General features: G+C 48.4%; 2 protein-coding genes across 2 annotated transcripts in view; both read right to left on the bottom strand.

The window, feature by feature from the left end:
- The window catches only part of CHAT (choline O-acetyltransferase), a 56,243-nt gene extending 38,727 nt beyond the window's left edge, over positions 1-17,516 (bottom strand). The window contains exons 1-6 of the mRNA XM_049790774.1: positions 17,414-17,516; positions 14,226-14,417; positions 13,507-13,625; positions 11,978-12,031; positions 7,847-8,027; positions 6,304-6,481 (exon numbers count right to left, since the gene is read on the bottom strand). Of these exons, the coding sequence (XP_049646731.1) occupies positions 6,304-6,481; positions 7,847-8,027; positions 11,978-12,031; positions 13,507-13,625; positions 14,226-14,417; positions 17,414-17,479 (790 nt within the window). The 5' untranslated portion in view covers positions 17,480-17,516. The remainder of the gene's footprint in view (positions 1-6,303; positions 6,482-7,846; positions 8,028-11,977; positions 12,032-13,506; positions 13,626-14,225; positions 14,418-17,413) is intronic.
- Positions 17,517-21,676: 4,160 nt separating this feature from the next.
- Positions 21,677-23,430, bottom strand: SLC18A3 (solute carrier family 18 member A3). The gene has a single exon (XM_049790683.1). It carries the CDS (start codon positions 23,386-23,388, stop codon positions 21,751-21,753), a length of 1,638 nt encoding a protein of 545 aa, XP_049646640.1. The 5' UTR covers positions 23,389-23,430; the 3' UTR covers positions 21,677-21,750.
- Positions 23,431-23,941: the final 511 nt, after the last annotated feature.

Here is a 23,941-nt window from a genome sequence, read left to right as displayed (position 1 = left end):
AGTAAAAAGGGGGCAGCTTCTCAGAAGGTAAGGGTTTGGAGCAACTTTTGAGAAATTATTATTGTTCCTGGGTCTCATTCTCGCTCTTATGCCTTGACACTCCAGTGTTCCCTGTGTGAACTTAGCCCTTACCCTCTCCTTTCTTCTTTAATTTTTACAGTGTCTAATGAGAATTACCTTCTCTTGTATCATTAACCTCTTCTGACACCGTTTCTACCCCTTTCTTACTAAGATGGAGAGTGGCATGTCCACAATTCACATCCCTGATCCTGCCCAAGAGTCAATTTACTTGTGAAGAACTTGCTTTTCTTCACATTCATGAATGCTGGGAGCCATATCATATAGATAGCTCACTTCCTTTCTCCTAATTCTCACTTCTAAATACTTCTTTTTGTTGTTGTTGTTTTGGTTTGAGCGCCACACCTTGTGGTACTTATGGGTAACTCCTGACTCAACACTCAGAAATTAACTACTGGCAGACTTGGGGACCATATGGGATGCCAAAACTCAAACCTGGGTTGGTCACATGCAAGGCAAACATCCTACCTTCTATGCTATGGCTCCAACCCCCTCTGTGATTCCTATTTCTGTTAATCTCTTCCTACCCCATTTGCAATATTCCCCTTGCTACATGCTCCATGAATCTCCTTACAGTGCCTCACTTATGAAGAGATGAGCTCCTGGCTTTCTTCCCAACATTACTCCCATAATCAGTCCAGTAGTTTGAGAATACATAAGAAAAATACCTGCAGTCTTCTCTTCTCTCAGGTCCTCTACCTCTCACTATTAGCAACCATACTCACAACATATCTCAGGGTCTTTATCATTACCAGAATAAGACTACCCCTTTGAGGGCACAGTATCAAGCATCCTCTACTTAGAACCACATTCATTTTTGTTTGTTTGTTTGTTTTTGGGGCCACACCCGTTTGATGCTCAGGGGTAACTCCTGGCTAAGCACTCAGAAATTGCCCCTGGCTTGGGGGGACCATTTGGGACGTCGGGGGATCGAACCGGGGTCCTTCCTTGGCTAGCGCTTGCAAGGCAGATGCTTGCCTCTAGCACCACCTCTCCGGCCCTTAGAACCACATTCTTGACTTTCTGGTTTACATCTTTGTTACTGGGGGGCCATAGAGATAGTACTGCAGGTAAAGACTTGCCTTTGTGTAGTTTTGATCCAGTTTTGATTCCTAGTACTACATGGAGTCTCCTGAGATTTTTCCAGGAGAGATCCCTGAGCACAGGCCCAAGAGTAAACCCTGAGCACACACTCAGGTATGCCCTGAAACCAAAAGTCAACAAAAACTAACAAAATAATCTCTGTTACTCCCCCTGAAATATGTCTCATTCAAAATTCATTGTCTGCTCCCAATCTCACACCTATTTCCTCTATCTATTCGCCACATTTGTCCTTTACTTTCATCCTAAACTGTGTTCACCCCTAATTCCACAGCTGAAATCCAAACTCCCAGGACTTCCGAATCAGGCTACAGTATTTGGAAATGTGGTCTTTAGAGACATTAAAGATAAACTGACCTTATGAAGGTGGCATTAATCCAATACAACCAGAATCCTTATAAGTAGAAGAAATTAGAATGGAAGAAAACCATGAGAAGACAAAGGAAGAAGATGGCCAGTCACCCACAAACCAAGAAAAGGACTATCAAAATAAACTCAACCAATCCTTCCAACACCTTAATCTCATAATCATGAGAAACTATATTTCTTTCATTTAAATCATACACTTCATGGCATGATATTATAGTAGCCCAAGCTGACCAACAAATCTCACTCAGTTTAGATTGCAACATCTTATTTATTGCCATACATTTGCCTTTCTCTGTTATATTCACCTTGGCTGATCTACTGACCTACATTCTTTTGCCTGAACCCAATAAGCTAAATGTTAGCATTGGGGGAATTGAAGAATTATCATTGTATATAACATGATAATTATGTACAATGCAACTATGTATTACCCCAAATGTGTGTATTATTCTAAACTCAATGAGCTCAATGCAAAAATATACATTTACCTTAGTATCCCATCCGCCTCAGCACCTGGTTCTGTTGTGGATCTGAGACCAGAAGAAGTATGGCATCATATTATGCTCTCTCATCACAATAAAGGCTTCATGGACCTGGGCACATATTTCTGTTTGTCTGTTTGCTTATACCCACTAAAGTCCTCTTATTTTCTAGGTTTTCTCTCTCTCTTTCTATCTCTTCAACAAGAATCTCTGCTATCTCTTCTCTCAGTAAGAATTTTGTTCAAGGACCAGAGTGATAGCACAGCAGGTAAGGTGGTTTGTCTTGCATATAGCTGACTTGGGCTTGATTCCTCTCATCCCATATGGTTCTCTAAGTTGGTCAATAGTGATTTCTGAGGAGGGATTCCTAAATACAGATTCAGAAATAACCCCTGAACACCATCAAGTATGGCTCAAACCTCCACCCAAAAAAAGAATTTTGTCCACTGGGTTATTGTCATGCACTGATCTACATACAATCATACACTTGCCTCTCCTACTGAAAACACTTCTTTTTTTGTTTGTTTGTTTGGGGTTTTTTTGTTTGTTTTTTTTTTGTCCACACTTGTTTGATGCTCAGGGGTTACTCCTGGCTAAGTGCTCAGAAATTGCCCCTGGCTTGGGGGGACCATATATGGGATGCCGGGAGATCGAACCGTGGTCCTTCCTTGGCTAGCACTTGCAAGGCAGACACCTTACTTCTAGTGCCACCTCACCGGCCCCATGAAAATACTTCTCTTGACCTCCATCCACCCTCTTGCAGAAACCACCCCCATTGTTCTCTTCCATTTAATAACAAAATGTCTTAAAGAGGTCTACATACTCGCTAATTCTTCTCATTGATAGTCTCATCAAATATTTCATTTTGCTTTTGAGTCACTTCTATCTGCATACAGCCACCTATTACTATTACTTCATCCAAGTACTTCTTCCTACTACTCCATCTTGACCTTTGTGAAGGGCACTCATGACAGAGTTGCCAAGTCCAGAGTCTCTTTGACATACTTAAACTCTCAGCATCATTTCCATGTTGTTGGCCATTTACCCTGTATCTCTTGATTTTTATGACTCATATCCTATTTTTCTTTCAGCTTGTCCTTTCTAAATCCCTTTGCTTCTTGCTCTGTTTGACCTCCAAGGACCTATTCTTCTGTTTCTAGATGATCTCATCCAGGTCCCTGGCTTTAAATATCACTTATAAGCTGATAGCTCCCAGATTTATATCTTTGTACTAGCCTCTCCCTTGAGCTCTAGACACATAGATCTAACTTGACATCTCTATTTAAATGAATCAGGGTATCCTAAATGTACCATCCATAGAAAGGAGTCCTCATTTCTTCAGTCACTTCTTTAGACTGAGTCCTGAACCCCAATGAATGGAACTCAATTGCTAAAACTGAAAATCATTAGTCTGATCTTTGGTTTAAAGTGAATCAGTCTCACTTTTTGTTTTCTTCCGTTGCTCTGCTTTGAAATAAACTCAACATCCTGTCCATGTCTTTCATCCTCACTAAAGACACATAACCCAAAGAAGCATAACATTTAGCATTTACATTGAAATCCTTTCCTAAATAGTTTCCCTTTGGTGGCAAGGGGTTGCTCCAAATAGAAGTGCCCTATGAAGGATTGGTTTCCTGCCATGCAGACAACATGGTCAGTGCTAACTGGATTAATCAGCTCTCCAAAGGGAAGTCTCATAAGTCCCCTCCTTTCTGTCACACTTTCTTCAGAAACAGCACTTCCATTCAGAAAGCCAGATCAAGTGCCATTAACAAATTAATTCCAATTTGTGCAGCCCAATCACTTAGACCTTAAGGCATTTCAGCCAGTCCTGCAGGGAGGTGGTCTGGGCCTGGCCTGCTAATAAAGTCCAAATGACAGTGGAAGCAGAGGCAATTATTTTGATGCCTGCCTCTATCCCTGGAGGCAAGTAGAGTGGGATTTGATTACACCACAGTCTCCTGAGGGAATTAACTACCTTTCAAAAGATAAATTCTGAATGCTGCCACTGGGCTGTTATATCTGTGAGAACAGACCAGTGCTCACACGTTCCTATGGCCTGTGCAGTCCTGTGCAGACTTAGGAGCAAGCATTCTGCAGCTTCCTAATAATAAAATTAAAGAATAACTCATTGGTGAGTAGGAAATACCAGTCAATTATTGGGAACCTTTATTCTTGGAAAACTTTGTTCTTTTTTTTTCTTTCTTTTTTTTTTGTTTGTTTGTTTTATTTAAACACCTTGATTACATACATGATTGTGTTTGGGTTTCAGTAATAAAAGGAACACCACCCATCACCAGTGTAACATTCCCATCACCCATGTCCCAAATCTCCCTCCTCCCCACCCGACCCCCGCCTGTACTCTAAACAGGCTCTGCATTTCCCTCATACATTCTCAAGAAATAACTACATTTTGAACTGTCCTAATATTGAAAACTTTGTTCTTTTATTTAACAAGTATGATTTGTTGGCTCAGCAGATTCAGAAGTTAAACCAAAGATCAGACTAATTTCTGTAAAACCCGAGGACTGGAAGAGGGAGAGGCAGATAATTCATAGGAATGAAACAGATGAGAGCTGATGTCTCTCATCTGTGAAAAAGAGTAAAAAAAATAGAGTGAAACAGCAATTGAGGTAAGAAGAGAGGACAGGTAACTGAAAATGTTGGTGGGAGAGAAGGATGTTCAAGGAGTGGCAGAGGGGTTGACACTTGATCTGAGTCCAAGACTAGGCAGGAAGCCAACCAGCCCTGAGGTAGAAATTCCTAGGGAGACCAGGAAAGGCCAAACCTGTTAGCATTCACCACCTATCCATTCTCCAGGTCAGCTGTCAGGATTCCATTAGTGCCAACCAGGCTGCTGTATGCTTGGGACAGGAGCAGAGCACCCATATCCCTGCTGAGATGCCTGCAGTCAGCCCATCTCCCTCCTACCCCTCTTACTCCTGTCATAGGGCTGGGCTATATTCGTATCCTTTTCCATGAAGCTTTGAAAAGCTTTTTAAGAGGCAGGGCTCCCTCCCCTCCCAGCAGTCATGGAACACTGGCATGGCAATTGTTGCCTCTGTCCCTGCCATAGGTCAATCTCACATGGTCATGCATTTGAATATTTGAGTCTTCCCCTTTTGCTCTTCCTCTGGAGCTGTCGTTTTCATTGGGCTTTATCTACCATTCTGATCTCCAGGTCCTACACCATGTCATCAGCTTAAAGACCCTCAAGGAGCTTGAAGGGAGTTTTATCCTCTGGCAGAATGAAAGTGGCTAAGACAGATCTGAGAAAACTCACAGAAGTTCAGTCCCACAGCACAAAATGTATAATACATGCAAGCAAGGTAGCCTCTTTCCAGTTCCTGAGATTTAAGCAGTGTCTGGAAGGATGATTTAAAATATTTAGGACAGGCTGGAGAGATAGCACAGTGGCAGGGCATTTGCCTTGCAAGCAGCTGACCTGGGACAAACCCGGGTTTGATCCTTGGCATCCCATATGGTCCCCTGAGCCAGGAGCAATTTCTGAGTGCAGATCCAGGAGCAATTCCTGAGCACATCCAGGTGTGGCCCCAAAACAATAACAACAACAACAACAACAACAAAATAAGAGTATTATTGTGATTGCTTAAAAATTTCATAAGACATGTAGCCAGTCAGAGGGTTGAACCTAAAGATTTAAAAAGAGCCAGAGCAGTGGGTAAGGCATTTGCTTTGCATGTGACTGATGTGGGTTTGATTCCTGGCATCCCTGAGTACTGTCAGAAGTAATTCATGAGCTCAAAGCCAGAATTAATCCCTGAGTACTGCTAGGTGTAGTCCAAAATTAAAGCAAACACACACACAAAAACAAAACAAGACAAAACAAAAAAGGACTTGAAAAATTGCTCAAAGTAAGTAGCAATTATATTCCCAAGGTAGGTTACCTCCCCACTCCCTATCTGACAGATCTCTCAGCAACTTAGACTCCTCAAAAGGATACCAACCTACCCACCGGTAAAATACAATAGCTTCATTGCACCCAGCCTCCCTCTAGGCCCAACCCTTCTCTCCCCCAGGCTTCCATGCAAATCAGTTCCCCAAGGAAGCAATGATATTGTTTTACAGGGCTTCAATTTCAAGGGAACTTGACATTAAATTGTCATGTTGGAGTGGCCTGCGTTGGAGAAAGGCCTGAGCTCCCATGCTATGGACAATGTGGATGAGGCCATGGTGCCCAGTCTACAAGAAAGAAAGCCAGTGGGCATGAGGATGAGATGAGCGTGGAGATGCACTGGGCACTGAGGCTAACCTTTCATGAGGACCGTCCTGGCCTCAGCCCACTCGCTCCTCCCGTCGGACGTCAGCAGGCCGATTGGAGGCAAGCGTTCATCCTCGTTGGAAGCCATTTTGACTATCTTTCTCAACTGAGTGAACAGATCCCCCTCACTGAGACGGCGGAAATTAATGACAACATCCAAGACAAAGAACTGTGGGGGAAACAGGTCAAACACATCACTCATGGCAGCTGACCCAAGGTACTGGGACTTCACTGAGCTTGGGCACTTGAGAACGGGGTGAAGGGTGCTCAGATCTACCATCCCAATGTTCCCAAACTTTAAGTCTGTATCATTACAATCTAGGGACCAACCCAATACTAGTTTTACTTATTGTTACTTTTTTTTTGTTAATGTTCATTTGTTTGTTTCCAACTGTATAGTCCCTTTTAGTGTTTACAGTCCACAGGTGGGGAGGCTGGTTCGAGACTGCGGTTTACTCTGATATGATTATACTAGGAAAGGCCCATAAAGATGGAGCAGCCATAAATCATTTACATTGCTTCAACCCAACACTGTTGACTGTGCTGGACTCCAACTTGCCCCAAAGCAAAGAAAGGCAGATTAAATCTAGTTCAAAGAAAACTTGGTTTTGTGTTCCCTGGTAAGTATAAAACCATTTGTGAGGAATTGAGTATAAATTGGCACAGGGCTATTGGAAGGCACTATTAAAATAAAAAAAATCATTATAAATGCATATGGCATTCTAAGATTTAGAGAAATAGATACCCTTGTGTTTAAGACAGATATGGAATATGTGTTTTTATTTCTTATCTTATCTGTACTTCTTTCAATAGTAAAAGCTTAGAGTAAGTTTAAGTGTTCTCTAATAGGGACTGGCCAATTAAAACTGCAGTATATTTGTCCAGTATGTGTCTGCCCAACAGTAATAAAATAAATCAATTAGCTCTGTATACTGCTACAGAGATAGACTTTATATACATTAGTAAGTGAAAGAATAAAAAACAAGTCAGAAAATAACATGTAAAGGAAGACTGAAATAGATAAAAAATATGCAGGATATTCTACAAGAGGCACACATACTCTGTACCTATGTGTGCTCTGTATGTAACTGGCAGTGACATGGATTAGTTGCAGGGGTCTTATTTTCAGGTTCCTTGTCAGCATGCTTTTCAATCCGTGAAAATAAAAACCTAATTTCATTCCCTGGTGCAGAGAAGCCTGAGAAAATTTCTGCCTGGGATAGATACTGTGTTGTGGGGAACTGGAAAGTTTTGGTGTAACTTCTCGGTGAACATGTAGGAAGGTTCTGATCCATTACATATCATATACAGAACTCCTTAGGCTATAGGTCAGGTGTCAGCTGGGATTCTAACCTAGGGACATCACTCTCAGAAGGCACTATTCCTCACTCCTCACCCCCTAGTGGGGAGAAATGAGAGCACAGGGTAGTCAGCCTGAAACCCTCTGAGAAGCAGAAACAGAAACACATATCTTGCAGAAGGGATGCCCTGACAGAGCCCCTTCTCCAGAGTTATGTGGCAGGAGGCTGCTCACCTGATTGCAGCAGGCCACGATGATGTGCTCTGGCTCAGGCATGACACTGCTCTTCTGAGCCACCAGGGTGTCCTGGGTATGGCCGGGCAGCCGATAGGAGGAGAAAAGCCCATAGTATTGCTTCATACAGAGGGGCTGTCCTGACAGCTGGCCCTTGGCACAGTCTGTGGGGATAGAGTGGCTGGAGGAGGGCAGATAGGAAGGCAGCATTAGTTCTACTGGCAAAGTAGGGCACAAGAACTATAACTGTGTTAAGATGGCTGATGAAGTCCAGTTCCCACTTTCTCTAATAGTAAGAGACTCCATTTTCATGCCCTGTGTAACCCTTCCAACTTCTTGTGTATCCTTTACACCTGTTTCCTGCTCCACCTGTACAAATTTCACCATTTTAGACCTCAGTGTTTCTGCTTACATGGACCTTTGTTTGGTCTCATTTCAGTCACCCCACAATCCCTATGCACAATTAATTTGTTTAAAAAACTCCTTCCATCACCTCTTCTAGAGCATTCCTCTAGGTTCAGTGCAAAAGCTTCTTTCTCCTGTGGTCTGGGCATCCTTATTGTATACTTCCTTCTTCCCTCTCTTTTTCTCTTCCTTAATTTTTTCCTCCCACCACTGTCATGTCTCTTTCCCTCTTTCCTTCTCCACCTTTCCTTTCTGCCCTTCTCTCCCTTCCTTCTTTACTTTATTTTTCCTTCCTTCTTATCTTCTTTTCTTCCTTCTTACATTCCTTCCTTCTTATCGTTCTTTTCTATCTTCCTTCCTTCCTACTTCCTTCCTCTCTTTTTCCTCCCTTCTGTACTCAGATCATTCTTCCAATCAGTAAATATTTATTGTGTTTTCCTCCAGGTGAGGCATCATTCTGGGACTGGGGAATAATATTGTAGCAAATAAGACCAGAGTTTCCCACTCTAATGGAGAGCTTAGACTGATCAGGTATGGAGACAGAATAATAAAACAGTACATGATAAGGCAAGAGAGTGTCACCAAGTGTCATTAAATGTCACCAAGATGGACATGTGAGCTGAGCCCTAAGAATAAAAAGTAGGCATTGAAAAAAAAAGAAAGAAAGTGTGGTGGTGGGCAGGGGGTGAGAAAAATGTATCATTACTCAGAAGTTTAAAATGGGTGTGCCAGTCCAAACTGTAGTGACCCACTCATGATAGAGAGGATGGTGGGGGGGATCCAGAGAGGATTCTTAGATATCTTTGCAGTAACCGGAGGGCAGAATTTTGTTTTTGCTGATTACTGATGACAAAAAGAGGGCAAGCAATCAGGCAGTGGGCAGGGAAGAGAAAGAGAGCATGAAAGAAAGTGTCTTTGAGATCTGGGGGCTCCATAGGATGACACAAGGGATCACAGTACTGAGGGAGGTATGAGCAGAAGAGGTTGGAGCTTTTGGTGCAGAGACAGGATTGGCAGGAAGACAGCTCCTAGGACTGGAGTGCCTGTAGAGAGCTGGGTTACTAAGTACCATGAACTCTCTTGGGAGTCCCCCAATAAAAGTGAGAAAGAAAGGCTGCAGTGTGTCCTTGGCATCATTTCTCAGGACAATTAGGACAGCTATTGACATGCTCTGGCAGCACAGAGTCCAAATAGCAGCAGTTACTTTCACCCAAGCTCGTCGTTTCCTGTTGTGGATTGAGGGCCTAAATTCAAGCTCTGCTCTGTTTAGATATTCTGTACTGTGGGTCCAGGGGTCCTGTCCTGGGGATCTGGGGACAGGGAGCAGCAAAGGAAAACTTCTATAGGGCTGGGTTAGACTGATTATGAGCAAGCTGGGAAAAAAGTAACCCACCTCCCACACTCCAAACACCTTCCCTCCTCTCTCTGCAATTCACTGGCTATATGATTTGGGATTAGTCTCTTAACCTCTCTGAGTCTTAGCAGTTTCTTCTCTACAAGTGCAGACACTGCTTGAGGTTTCTCTCTCATTCTAGTGTCTGATACTCTTCTATTTTCTGCATCTAGGAATCTGGGCTACTTTAGACACCTGGGACTTAATTGGAAGAGGGACTTTCCCTGTCGAAGCAGAGATCACCTGCTGTGCTATGCAGCCTTCCTCACTAACAATCCCATGAGTAAGTTTGCTCATTCCCAGAGCCTGGTAGTACTGTGAATTCATACTCAAATTAGAGACACCATTTCTTTCATTCAGCCTGGCCCTTCTTCCTCTCCTGATGTTCTCAAGATTCCTGATATGCTTTACTCACCACATGTACATGCACAGGATGTATAGGGTGAGGGTTTGTTTTGTGTGGTTTTTTTAAATTTTTTTTAAATTTTGATCATAGTGGCTTACATATCTTTCACATTAGTATTTTAGGTACATATTAACATTGAATCAGGGGAATACCCACCACCAAATTTTTCCTCCCCCCTACCCCGTTCCCATTCTGCAACCCATATCCCCCACCATCACCCCCTGGGCTGCTAGAATAGGTGGTCCCCTCTTTTGTCTAGTTTACTATCAGTGATCATATATCTGTTTGGTCCTGGTGCCCTCCCTTGTTTCTCCCTCTATTTGAGAGGCTAAACTAGATAAATCGAGTTATGTGGTTTTGTTTGAGGGAAAGAAAAGCAATAGAATGGGGTAAAAAATAAGAAAAAATTAAAAAAATTAAAATATGCTAAAAATGGGCAGAGCTTTTCTAGTGGCTATCAACCTCAGTTTGAGAGAGGACATGAAAAAGGTAATTGAAATACCATAACAATACAAAAATAAATGTCAAATTAAATGTCCAGTAAGCCCTACAGCAATAAAGAGAAGCACCACACAATAGTCTCGGTTCTGAAATCAAATCATGCTGAAGTGCAAAAAGAAAGAGAAAGATAAGATAAAATAATATAAAATAAAAAGAAGACATCAACTTCAATATCTACACCAAAATAAGGACATCAAAAAACAATCAATCAATCAATCAATAAATATATATATATAAATGATTATTTTGTGCTTTTTTCCCTTTTTTTCTTCCCCCCCTGCATAGGCACAGTAACTATTGGGGTTCATTTTTTTAAAAAAATATTTTGGGGTTGAGGGCATCTTCTTAATGGTTGTATAAACTAGGCTATACATCAGCACTTGGCCTGAGGATTAAGTGCTGAGATTTACAGTGTTGGGGGCCACCAGAGCCACCCTGACTGTGCGAAAGACCTACTATATATATATATATATATATATTGGTTTTTGGGCTACACCGGTGACATTCAGGGGTTACTCCTGGCTATGCACTCAAAAATTGCTTCTAGCTTGGGGGACCATATAGGACGCCTGGGGACCGAATCACAGTCCATCCTAGGTTAGCGCTTGCAAGACAAAGGCCCTTACACTGTGCTACCGCCCCAGCCCCCATTCTGGATATTTTCCTTAAATTTTATCTTTACTCCTTCCCCCACCCATTTTCCATTTTTGTGAAACTAGATAGCTTTTTGTTTTTGTTGGTTTGTTTATTTGGTAGGACCATATCCAGCTGTGCCAGTGGTAACTTCTGGCTCTGCACTCAGGAATCATTTCTGGCAGGCTCAGGGGACCATATGGGATAGCCAGGTCAGTTGCATGCAAGGCAAATGCCCTAATCTCTGAGCTATCACTCCAGTCCTTCTCTTCCTTTTTTTTTTTTTTCCTATTGTCACGACTCAGAGATAGCTTAGCCATAGCTGATCACAATGACCAAAGATCACACATACATTTGATGATAAAGACCAGAGATCACATACACTAGGTTATAATGACCAGGGATTATACGTCCTTGGTTGTACTATTCACATACTTGGCTTTGGCACTGGCATTAGAAGCCTCAGTACTGCTGGGGTTGCTCAAATCGGCAAAGCAGACACCATGCCACTGAGCCAGCTCAAGGCCCCAGGGGAGTGTTCTGAACAGATCTCTCCAGAAAAAGCATTACAGTAGTTTGAGGAAAAGGAACTGCTAAGATTCCAGACAGCTTATGCAAAGGACACCCATCCTGATGCTGGAGAAGTCAGGGGTCGATTCACCTGCTCTGTGCCAGGAATACAGAACTGGAAAGAGTCCAGGTCCCTGAGCTCCAGGAGCTCCTTGCCTGAGTAACAAGAAGGCTAGTTATGCCAGAATAAAACACATCACCTCCCAGGCTGGCCCAGTCCTACCTGTCAAGTAGGGCCTTGTAACTGAGCACACCAGAGATGAGGTTGGCTGCAAACCTGCAAAGATACAAAAGTTTAGCTTTCCTTCTCTGGGCTCCCCAAGCCCTTTCAACTTCCTTTTCCTCTTTCTCTCCTTTTTCCTTTCTCTTCTTTTTCCTCACATACTCCTACACTTAGACTGCCAAGATCAGGGATTATCTAAGAATATCAAGCTCCAGTTATGAGACAATCACAGGGGTCCTACTGTTCTCTATCCCCATTCTGTCAGTCCTTCCCAAGTATGGGATTAAAAAAGGTTCTTTGAAGAGAAGGTCATGGAGGAGGAGAGGAAGTTAAAAGTGGCAAGAGGGGGAGAGGGAGGAAACCAGGGCTGGATGATCAGGGGTGGGGACTTTTAAAAAGACCAAGGCTGGACTGAAACAGGTTTTTGGGGTTGCTGGGAAACTCAATATCCCAGAAAAGTCAGTCCTGAGGGCTGTTTAGCACTAATAAAAAGGGAAGCAAGTGCTGTGAGAAAGACCCCAGAGAATTGTGCCTGGAGACCAGGTCTTCAAATCTAGGTCTAAGTGCTCCTTCCTGAGTACTTTTGAGATTTGGGGAAGTAGTAAATCTCTAAATACCCCATCTTCTGCCAGGATAGGTACAACTGCTACAGGTCAGTCTTAGCATGAAGGAGGGTGAGGACAAGGTAGCTTCCTAGCATTACTAAACTCTGCCATTTGGCCAATGTGCCTTTCAACTATCCCTGCATGATCCCCATTTATGTCTATTGGGGGGGGATTGTTTGAGGGGTGGTCATACCTGGCAATGTTCAGGGATGACTCCTGGCTCTACACTCAGAGATCACTCCTGGCAGGGCTTAGGAGATCAAATGTGATGCCAGAGATTGGACCAGGGATGGAAGAAGAAAGGCAAATGCCCTTCCCTTTCCGCTGTATTAGTGCTTTGGTCCCATTCAGTTCTTGAGGCCTGAGACTGGTATGGCTCTGAGAGACTCCAGCAGAAGAAATCTCCTTCCTACCTCCCATAGAAGCAGACTCCCCCTGCTTAAATGACCCCCCACTGTCACATGTGGGCCCAGAGGCCCTTCCAGCAGCTCAGTGAGCTCTGAAATTGCAGCAGATGGCAGGCGCTCTGGCAGCTGTAGCTGCTGATGGGAACTATTTCCACTCCCCCCTTGGGGAGCTCAGAGCTGGGTGGGAGGTGAGCCATGCTGAAGAGCAGCAGAGGTAACCTGGGACAGTAAGTACCAGGACAAGTCTTGGGGAGATCAGAGTGCCCAACACTTCCTCTAGGGCATCAGCAGACCAGTACTATGATCACCAAACCTATACAAATTAACGTTCTAAGGAATATTTAGTCTCTGTTCCCTCCCCTTCCCAACCAGATGCCCACAAGCTGCTTTATTGGACCCTTGAAAGCTCAACCTAGGCAGAAGCTTGGATTTTCCTTCCTAATTGGGGAGGGAACGGAAGGAGTCCCTTCCCTTAAGTAGTCTCCCAAGCTGTTGCCCAGGGACACAGTGACCTCACCTAAGCTGGTCATTTGTGTCCTGAAAGTGTTGTCGAGCGAAGATGATAGCAGGGCTAGAATTGACAGGTAGGGCCAGACGGTTGTTGAGGTACATGTCATTCAGCCAATACTCAGATACCTACAAGAGAGGCCAGGGGTGGGGAGCCATTAACCCCATTGCAAAAGCTACCCCACCCATACACTCCCTTCCAAACACAAGCAGAAGAGAGTCTCTTTTCCTCCTAGCAACCTCAAGAACTAACAGGACTTTCAGTCATGCTGAGCAAGCCCCAGCCCCTGCACAATGTGCTTGATTTCATCTCTGCCTCCATATATGATCTTTCCTCCACACATACTGGCTGCTTTAGCCTTGCTCCCTGCTCATTCTCAGAAATGTTGTTTCTGCCTCTGTGCTTCCTTGGCCTTCTCTATCCACCCATCACTGTCCCCCACCTGTCCCTAGTCTTTCTTGTACTATTCGATTTCCCTTCTCTCTATCTCTCCCATCATCTCCTCAGGCTCCCATATATCCCCCAGCTATCCCCATTTCTGCTTTCCAGCTTACATGGGATGTCTAGCTGGTCTGTGCCCCTCTCTTGCTCTCTCCCACAGTCCTTCCCTACCAAAGTTTGCCCCATCATCTTGCCCTCATCCAGATCCCTCTATGTGTTTCTAGGGCTGCCTTCCTCCACCTCACTCCTTGGTCCTGTGCCTACCTGCCCTCTCATGCATTGCTCACCCAGTTGACTGTTTTCTCTTGCCGTTCCAGGAGCTTCTGCTGCAGGGTCTCCCCAAGGCCACCAGAAGCTCCAAACCTCTGCACAATGGCCTGACTCTTCCTGAACTGTTCCTCAGGAATAAGGTGCCTCATGCATCTCAGGTAGGTTGCCAGGGTCTGCTGCAGTGGGGGCACTGGGAGTTTGGGCAGCCCCTGGAAAAGAGGTGTCAATGAGCACTTGTCAAATCTTTCCTGGTGTTCAGTCCATCTACATCTGTTCTGAACTGATCTTCAATTTCTACCCCATCCTTATCCTGCCCTCAGAACTCATCTGGAGGCAGATAAGACAGTCAAACTATCCCAGAATTCATCAGAATTATGAAATCTGGGAGCTCCTATTTGCTTTCTTCCCCTGCCAACTCTTGCTCCAAGAAGGAAAATGCCTTTATGTTGGCATCAGAGAAAGCTGATACCATGTCCTGGCCCTGCAGCTGACTTTGAACAAATTTGTCCTTACTGCTGTGACTTCATTTGCCCTCATTAAAATGGGTACTTGGGGGCTAGAGAAATAGGATGGAGGTAGAGCGTTTGCCTTGCATGCAGAAGGATGGCGGTTTAAATCCTGGCATCCCATATGGTCCCCCGAGCTTGACAGGAGCGATTTCTGAGTGTAGAGCCAGGAGTAACCCTTAGCGCTGCCAGGTGTGACCCAAAAACTAAAAATAAAATAAATAAAATAAAATGGGTACTTGTTGTAAAAGCCAAGAGAACGTGGGTGTGATAAGACTATAAAAAATGAATCAAAGATGAAGTTATCCTGTTATTGATATTGGAGATTGCTGATCATTCTTAACTTGGAAATGGTTCGTTCCCAATCAGAGCTTCAGAATCCAAATGATATCAGCGCCCAGAGAAGGTGATATTACAGAAGAGACATGGACAAATTGAAAGATGGTGTGGGCAGGAAGCATAGTTCATTGCTTATTCTAATGAACCAGAATTTTGCAAGATGCTTTCTGAGAAGTTGACTCACATCTTGGGTTATTTGTTGAAATCCTTCCTGGCTTTGAAATGTGGAGGGGCTGGCTGCTCCATATAGGTAGGGGCAAGATGGGAGTGAATGGGAAAGTGCAGTGTAAGTTATCTTCATCATCCTAAGTCTTAGCTTCCTCATCCCCAGGACAATCAAAGCCAATTCCACTCTTACAGGTGCAAAGAATTCAATGAGAGAAACACATGATTCTCAGCTCCTCAGAGCTGAAGAAGAACCTATCCTTTTTGGGGAGTCTCTAGAGAATGGAGAGAGCCTCAGAAGTACTCCACATCACTCCATCCCTATCTGGAATGCCATTTCTTATAGATACCAGCTGTGCTCCCACAGGGATGACAGGTATATTCAAGGATGCTCTGCTTGGGCATGGACAGAGAAAAGTTTAAGAGTACAGCAGGAGATAATTCAGCAGGTATGGTGCTTGCCTTGCACACAACAAATTTGGATTCAATCCACAACACCACCTATAATACTTCATGCCCCACCAGAAATTATCTGAGTACAGAGCCAGGAGTACCTCTGTGTGTACTCCCCTTTCTTCCCCCCAAAAGGTGCTTATTGGAGAGTAAAACTAGGCCAAAGTTACCCCACCCCTTGATGGCAGAGCTGGGAAGGGAAATGAGTCTTCAGTTAGCATGGGTTCTGTCCCTTTTTTCTTGGTGGCTACCTCCTGTCCTTTCCAGGCTGTTTCCCTACACTCCCCCTTTCCTTTTTCATTTGTGCTGGTCACAGTTGAAAAACTAGAGTTTTGTCATAGTACTGCTTAAATTTTACAGAGCTGAGCAGGGTCTGCCTTCTTCCAGAGGTTTCTGCTCTGCAGGATCTTGCAGTGTGGTAACTTTATAACCAGGATGGGCTCATTGACAGCTGCAGAACAAAAGGGGCAGAGAAAGCTTGCCTCTTCTTCCCTCCTACTGTGAGGTGGAGAGTAGGCGATGTGGGCATAATCAAGTGAACATGTAGATGAGTGGCCAGGATTTTTGTACCTGCCTGACTGTCTCCAGAGTTCACTCTCCTAAAGAAAGAGAGGAACTTGGGGCTGGGGAGCATCTGGGGTGACTTAGCTCATTCCCTAAGTGAATGAGACAAGCAGAGGGCCACACTCAGCCCTTTTGTTTTTTTCTTTCTGTTCCTGGGATCTGGAGATCCCTGAGGTATAAAAGTAGGCAACCAATTGAATACCTAGCCCAGGTAGCCCCACGAAAAGGAACACCAAGTCTGACCGGAGCCTCAGCTAGAAACAAGCCATTCTGTGGAACTCTGACAGAGCTGGAACCATCTGGGACACTGAGTATGAGTAAGTTGTAAAAACAAAGAAAAAAGGAAGAAAATTTCCATCCTGACATCTCAGTGTTTGATGAGTTTCTGATCCTCTAAAACTAGGGACAAGGGGCTTGTACTAATAATGGTTTTTAGTGCCTGGACTTTCCTAGAGAGTTGGTTTAAGTTAGGCAGTGAAAGACAGAACCTGCTCTCAAGGAAACTTAATCCCATTGGGAGGGCCAGAAGTACTGTAGAAGTTGAAGTATCTGTCAGCTATAGAGATAAGTATAGTGGGAGCAGATTTCTTTTCCAAGGAGAAATCAAAAGTTGAATCTGCTCAGGATTTGAAATGCAGGCTTGGGGTTGGATAGGTGGGAAACTTTTCCAGAGAGGCTGACATGGGATACACCCTGGAAATGGATGGGTGTTGCTCTGACTCTCTGAGAGTAGAGGTTGATGCCTGTCCCAAAGCAGGGAGGGGGTACAGAGGCTGGCTTGCTAGCTGGTGGGGAAGATGGTGCCATGAATTTCAAAGCTGAACCTGAGAGATGTTGGGATGAAAAAGTTAAATTTTGGAGTTCAGTCTCCATTGGATCCTCTAAGGCAGCTCCATTGGGCCCACAGGCAGAGGAAATGGTAGATCCTAGGCACAGAGGGTGCTGATCCAGAGCAAGAGATACCTTGACCTTGAGGTTAGGAGGGGCGTTCTCATCCTACTTCACTCCCTGAAACCACTCCTGGATCTTCCATGTCTTTGATTCTCCTCCAAACCCACTGGCAGAGCTGCTCAGGAGAGCAGTGGGGACAAGTATTGGGGCCTGTCACCTGCAGACTCTTCTGGAAGCCAGTTGTATGTAAAGAGCAGGAACGCAAAAGGGTTTTCTGAGGCACTCACATGATCCTCCTCAGTACTTGTAGCTTTTGCTTCAGTCTTTTGGGGGGCTTTCTCCAGAATAGGCATCTTGATGACTTCTGATCAGGGAAGTAGAGGTTCAGACCTGAGGACACAGAAGTGAGGAAGAATCACATGGAGCCATAGAGGGTGGCTGTGACTACTTCACCCCCTACAACCTGGCACCTGGCCCCTCCCTGGAAGGAAACTGGGCCTCTGAGCTTCTAACTCTGTAATACCAGTACCACCCCTTCATCAAGGTCCTCTTTAAGCTCCACCAGACAGAGAGAACAGGGCCTGAAAGAGGTCCTTCAGCAGGTACCACTTCAACTGCTATTACCCAGTGAATGTGTTGTGTTGTGAATGTTATGTTGTGAATGTGCTGTGGATGTTTTGAACAAGAAGGGCTGGGTTTGTCCACTACAAATCCATGCAATGTCACTGGCAGCACTCTTCCTTCCTGGGACCCATTGCTAATGTGCCTGTCCTTCCAGACCATGTGCTTCTCCACACTAAGAACTTACAGCATTGCTCATGGCTTCATCTCTGGAACCTAGGATGGTTTGGGGTGTAGAGTAGCTGCCGTATAAAGTAGTTAACTCAAAAGGGGTACAGAGTCTTGCATAAAAATAAGCCAAATGAGCACAAGATCCTAAGAGGCACTGGACTTCAGGAGGCACTTGGACTGAACTGGGAATCAGGCTGTGGTTAATGCAGGAAGAACTCTGGCACCTGCTTTTGGTCTGGAACTTTGGCAGTCAATGTGCTGTGGCTCTGAGAATGGGTGGCAGGGAACTAGAAAATAGGGACTACAGAAAATAGGTGCTACAGAGAAACAGGTGGTCCAGGCTTCTACAGACCACCTGGACTCCGTCCACGACAGGGAGATGTGAAGGTATAGCAGAAGTAAGTCTACTAATGGGGCGCAGTTTGCACCCCAAGATCTCACTCAACACATATCTGCAATGTTTATACCTAGGATCTCTACTCATCCTCTTAAGACAACAACACGATTCTGTCCATGGAACTGATACCCCCAATGTGGAAGAATGACCCAGGTGGTGTCTGGACAAGTAGGGACTCTGAGACTTAGAGACTTGAGTGGTCCTAGGCATTTGAGCCTGGAAAGATGAAAGAACCTCTGAATTAAGGGGGGTGGAGGAGGAGAAGCCTGGAGCTACCTGGTAGCAGAGATTGTAGAGATGCTTACAGGCACCTTAGCAAGACATTAGGAATCCCGTGGCCCCCCAGATCCATAGTGGTGCCTGACCCCTCTTACCGACCTCAAAGAGCCTTCCCCCATGCTGGGCAGATTTGAAGGGACAGAGAGGGCCTGGACAGGACAGGATGATAAATGTCCCAGAGCAGGAAGATGCACTCATGAGGGACCCCTCATTCTGGTGAGGAACTTGACATTGGAGAATTGTAGCTGGGAAGTCCCAGCTCTAGTCAGTTCCTCTTTCTACTGGGATGCTGGGCATGGTGTGTGTGTGTGTGTGTGTGTGTGTGTGTGTGTGTGTGTGTGTGTGTGTGTGTGTTTACCTCTAAGGGAGTCATAAGGACCCATTATCCCATTATCAGTTCCTTCTCCCTCCCCTGCCCAGGCCCCTCACTGGCACCCTAACTTTCCCACAGTGCTCCAAGGACTCCTGCAACCGACTTGGACCCACCACCCTCAGCCGCCCTAACCCCCACCCCAGTCATATGAAGGTGGCTAGCTGTTCGCAGCACTTCGGGAGCCCGGTGGAAGATGCCAACCCTTGGACTGGGCACTGAAATCCAGACCTGGGCTCTCAAGCATGAGGGGGTGAGAATAGGGGAGAGTGTTTAGAATCGCAGAGGTGGGGCATATGCGCAGCCCCAAACCCAGGTGGCCTCGTCATACCCCCATCACCGCTCCTTTCTTCTCCACTATCCCGCGCGCGCGGCCCCGGCTTCACTCCGGGCGTTCTGAGCGCCAGAACCTCGAGGGTTTCTGCGCTTTTCCCGGTGCTCCCCCGACGGCTGTTTGGGACTCCGGACGATCCCGCTGCTCTGGGGGGCCTCCAAGCGCCGTCCCCCGGACCCAGCCTCCGGGACGCACCCTCTCACCCGCCCCCCAACTCCGCGTTCTGCCTGCTCCCCGCTCCGCGCCCAGGCAACCCAGCCCTTCTCACCTGCCCTCCTCCGAGCTGCAGCCTTTGCTCCGCTGCTCCGCCAGCCCCTCGCTGCAACCTGGGCGAGAATGCGGGGCGCGGGAGGGGTGCTTCAGCCAGGACCGGGCGAGGGCTGAGACCCCGACGCCTCTTTCTCCCAGCCACCTCGCCACCGACTGGAACCGCGCGGGCGGGCCGCGCCTTTTTTCTCCTTCCTCCTCTTCTCCTCCCTCCCCTCTCTTTTTTCCCCTCCCTCCCCAGCCCCACCCCTGTCCTTCTGCGTCCGTCACCCCCGATCCCCCCCCCACTCCCTAGGTTTTCAAGGATCCCGCCCTCCCTCCACCCCCCGCTCCTACCGCTGGCTCAGCCCAGACAGCGTGGGCAGGAAAGAACCCTGGACCGCGGAATCCCGAGCCCAGAGAAGCGTTGAGGGGACAGACAGGAGCCCAGCGACCCCCAGTCTAGACCTTCCTCCAACCCTTCTGTCCTAACTGCAGCCAAGACCTAAGAACCCCCGAGGAGAATGATCTCTGGGGCCACCTGCGCCCTTTCACCACCGTCTAGGCGAGACGAACTGCCCCATCAACTATGCTAAATACCAATAGTCAGAATAATAAATATCATTCGTGAGCCGGTTTAGATTAGTTCGATGAAATTAGTTTGTTCATCCCCGCAGGTTCTCCTGCTTCCTTCCTTTTCTTACCCCAATACTGCTGGCGTTCAGAGGGAAGCACAAAGAGAGAGAGAGAGAGAGAGAGAGAGAGAGAGAGAGAGAGAGAGAGACAGAGAGAGAGAGAGAGAGAGAGAGAGAGAGAGAGAGAGAGAGAGAGAGAGAGAGAGAGAGAGAGAGAGAGAGAGAGAGAGAAAGAGAGAGAGACCCGCCTAGACAGATCTCTCCCGGGTAGACAGGCACGCAGAGCCCAGATGCAGTTGAAGGACCAGTGCAGCCTGGTAGTGTGCACTCTTATAAGCACGGCCTCCCGCACCCTTGCCCCCTGTTCCTCAACGCAGTTGCCTTCTCTGACTGCATTCTGAGGCTATCAGCTTCAGGGCAAGGGACGGTATATACAAAGCAGCAGGGAGGAGGTCCTGGGCTTCCCTCCCACGAGGTACCTGGCAGCCCAGGATAGGCGGAGGGAAAATTAACTCCCACTGCCTCCCCATTGTCATCCTCCTAGGATTCGGACCTGTCTCTGAGACCACACACAGTAGAACACAGAGCCTTGCACCTAATAAGGGCTCAAGAGTGAGAGTGGGCTTAGAATAGGGGCTCAGAGTTCAGGGGCAAGTACCAAACAAAGTCCCCGGGCTCCCTCCTCAAGGATGGACCAGGTGGGGTCTTCAGACACCCATGCGTGTTGTGCTGGACCACTGTGCTGTGTCTTCCAAAAGGGGGCAGAGGTAGGCGTGGAGAGAGGGGGGTGAACCTAAGCATCTGTTTGCTTCTTTGGAATTTCCTTTCGCAGGTAACCAAGGAACCACTCCTTCCAGCTTGCCTGGGTCTGGGGCTCCTTCCAGCTCACTCTCCCCTCTATCCACCCTACCACCACCCTCATTAGTAAAAAACAAAAAAAAAAACAAAAACAAAAACAAACTGCATCTCTCAGACAGTGAAGGTTTATTGATTCTGACCGAAGGCACCGCGGTGCTGCGGGCCCAGTTGGCAATGGCAGGAAAGGAAAGAATGACAGACTGGGGGGTCACGACTCTACATTAGGGAGCTGGAGTGTGGGGGAGCAGCAGGCACCTCTTCATCTCTTAAGCAGAGTGCATCTCTTCCTGTGCTTCAGTGCCCCAGGCCCCATTGCGGGTGGGGAGAGGAACACAGAGAAGGATCATGGAGAGAAAGGGGAGCCTGCAAGGACTAGGGGGAGATGAGGGAGGCACTGGAGGGGAGGGGATACTCGCTGGAAGGAAGGAAGGAAGAAAGGAAGGAAGGAAGGAAGGAAGGAAGGAAGGAAGGAAGGAAGGAAGGAAGGAAGGAAGGAAGGAAGGAAGAAAGGAGGGAAGGAAGGAAGGAGGGAAGGAAGGAAGGAAGGAAGGAAGGAAGGAAGGAAGGAAGGAAGGAAGGAAGGAAGGAAGGAAGGAAGGAAGGAAGGAAGGAAGGAAGGAAGGAAGGAAGGAAGGGCCCTGAACCTGCCAGAGCAGTGGCCTAGACCCAAGAGTGGGGGTGAGTGAGGCAAGCCTGGAGGAGTTGCGGGACTGCTAGCTGCGGGTGTAGTAGTCGTAGTTGTCCTCACATTCGTCGAAGGGGCCCGGCGGACTGTGAGAGACGCCGTCGAGCCCCGGCGGCGCGTGACAGTCCCGGAGGCGCACCGCATCATACAGACCCTGCGGCGGTTCCTCGAGCAGCACATCACGCTCGGAGCGGGAGCGCGTCAGGAGGCCCACCTTGCGAAGCAGCAGTAAGACGGGAGCGTAGAGCAAATTGGCGAGCCCCATGCCCAAGCTGAGCTGCGTGAAGCCCAGCGAGTGCACGATGTGGCCCGCCACGATGGGCCCGAGCGCATAGGCCACGGAGTAGGAGATGTCGGCGATGGCGTAGACGCTGCCGTAGACGGAGACGTGGCGCACGTCCACGAGGAAGGCCAGCGTGGGCAAGAGCGCCGTGTCCACCAGCGCGATGCCGAAGCAAAGGCCGCACAGGGACACCACGAGCGGGGCGAAGGACCGGCACACGGGCACCAGGCACGAGCTGGCCCCGATCACGGCCAGCCCCAGGGCCCCGTAGAGCCACTGCAAGTGGGGGTACCGCGCCGCGAGACGCACCGTGAGGTAGACACCCAGGACGTGCGGCACAAAGGCCGGCAGCCAGACCATGCCCATCTGCCACTCGGACGCCGCCATGGTATGCTTCATCCAGGTGGCGATGGTGGGCTCCAGGAAGGCCAGGGGGATGTTGCAAGTGGTGAGCGCGCCGGCCACCACCGCGATGTACGGGTCGAGCATGAGGCGGTGGATAGGCGTGCCCACGGGCAGGTTGGAGCGCGCGCGGGCAGAAGCGGAGAAGGGCTTCGCTACCAGCAGCAGCAGCAAGGCGTCGATGAGAGACACGGCGGCCAGCACCAAGAAGGGCACGCACTTGCCCGCGAACTCGTAGAGGATGCCCCCGAAAGGCGGTGCCACCAGGCTGCCGAAGCTGATGAAGGCCAGAGCCACCCCCAGCGCTCGGCTGCGCTCCGGCTCTTCGGGATACTTGTCGGCGATCATGGCGATGCCGGACGTGTCGGCAAAGGCCGAACCCAAGCCCTGCAGGCTGCGCGCCGCGAAGAGGGTGGCGTAGTCCTCGGCGAAGGCGAACATCACCGTGGACGCGAACATGACGCCGAGGCCCATGAGCAGGGGCACGTCGTAGCTCATGCGGTCGATGAAGGGGCCGCTCAAGGGGTTCACCAGCAGCTGCAGGATGGCTTTGGACGCGAACAGCACCCCGATCTTCACGTCTTCGCTCTCCGTGGGGTAGCGGGGCCTCAGCGCCGGCCCGGGGGGCCTTGGGGTCCGCGCGGGCTCCTCGGAGACATTGAGCGCCGCTGCTCTTGCAGCGTCGAGGACGCTGGCATTGGCGGGCACGGTCGGGGGTGGCGGCGGGAGCGCCCACACGTCTTCGGTGGTGGTCAGGATGGGGTTCTCGCTGCCCCCGCGCATGTGGGCGATGTATTCGGGCACGATGGGCACGATGACCATGTACAGCATGTTGTCCAGGAAGAGAGCCACGCACACGATGACCAGCACTAGGCGTCGCTGCCGCCGGGGCTCCTGCAGCGCCGCGCCCACCGCCTCCGACAGCTTCGCAGCCGCCTCTCGAGCGGGGTCCTCCGGTGGCGGTGCCCTAGGCGGCTCCATGGCCTTCCCTCTCCCAAGCCCGCTCTCCCAAGGACGCCTCCACGCCACGCCACTCCACTCCACTCCACTCCACTCCACCCGGGGCTGGACGCGGCTGCCCCAGCTGTGCCCAGACCCGGGAGCAGAACTTCGGGGGCGCGGTCCGTGCAGCGCAGCGCCCCCCCTTCCTGTGCCTCAGGTGGTTGCGGGGCTCATGGCCCTGCACCCCAGGAACTCCAAGGAACCGGACCCGGTTGGGCGGAGGTTCGCAGCCGAGCAAGCCCCAGATCTGCAGCCGCGGGGCTCCTCAAGGGCTGGCAGGGAAGGAGGAGGGTGCGCCAGGGACCGGGGTCGGAGACGGAGAGCGCAGCGCCTCCCTTGCACCCGGAGAAGTCTCTGGGCACACAGACCGGCCGTGCCCACTAAGGGGCATGCTGCTGCTGTTGCAGCACCAGCCCGCCCGCCTGCCCGCCCGTGCCCTGGGCCAGCGCCGCGCTCCCCCAATCCCTCCCTTCGCGCCGGCTCTAGCCTCCTCCTCCTCCTCTCCTCCTCCTCCTCCTCCTCCTCTGCCTCC

The sequence above is a fragment of the Suncus etruscus genome, chromosome 17, assembly GCF_024139225.1.
Source record: "Suncus etruscus isolate mSunEtr1 chromosome 17, mSunEtr1.pri.cur, whole genome shotgun sequence".
In the NCBI taxonomy this organism is placed as follows: Eukaryota; Metazoa; Chordata; class Mammalia; order Eulipotyphla; family Soricidae; genus Suncus; species Suncus etruscus.
Note: the sequence above shows the minus strand (reverse complement) of the source record. Positions and strands in the feature narration are given on the sequence as shown.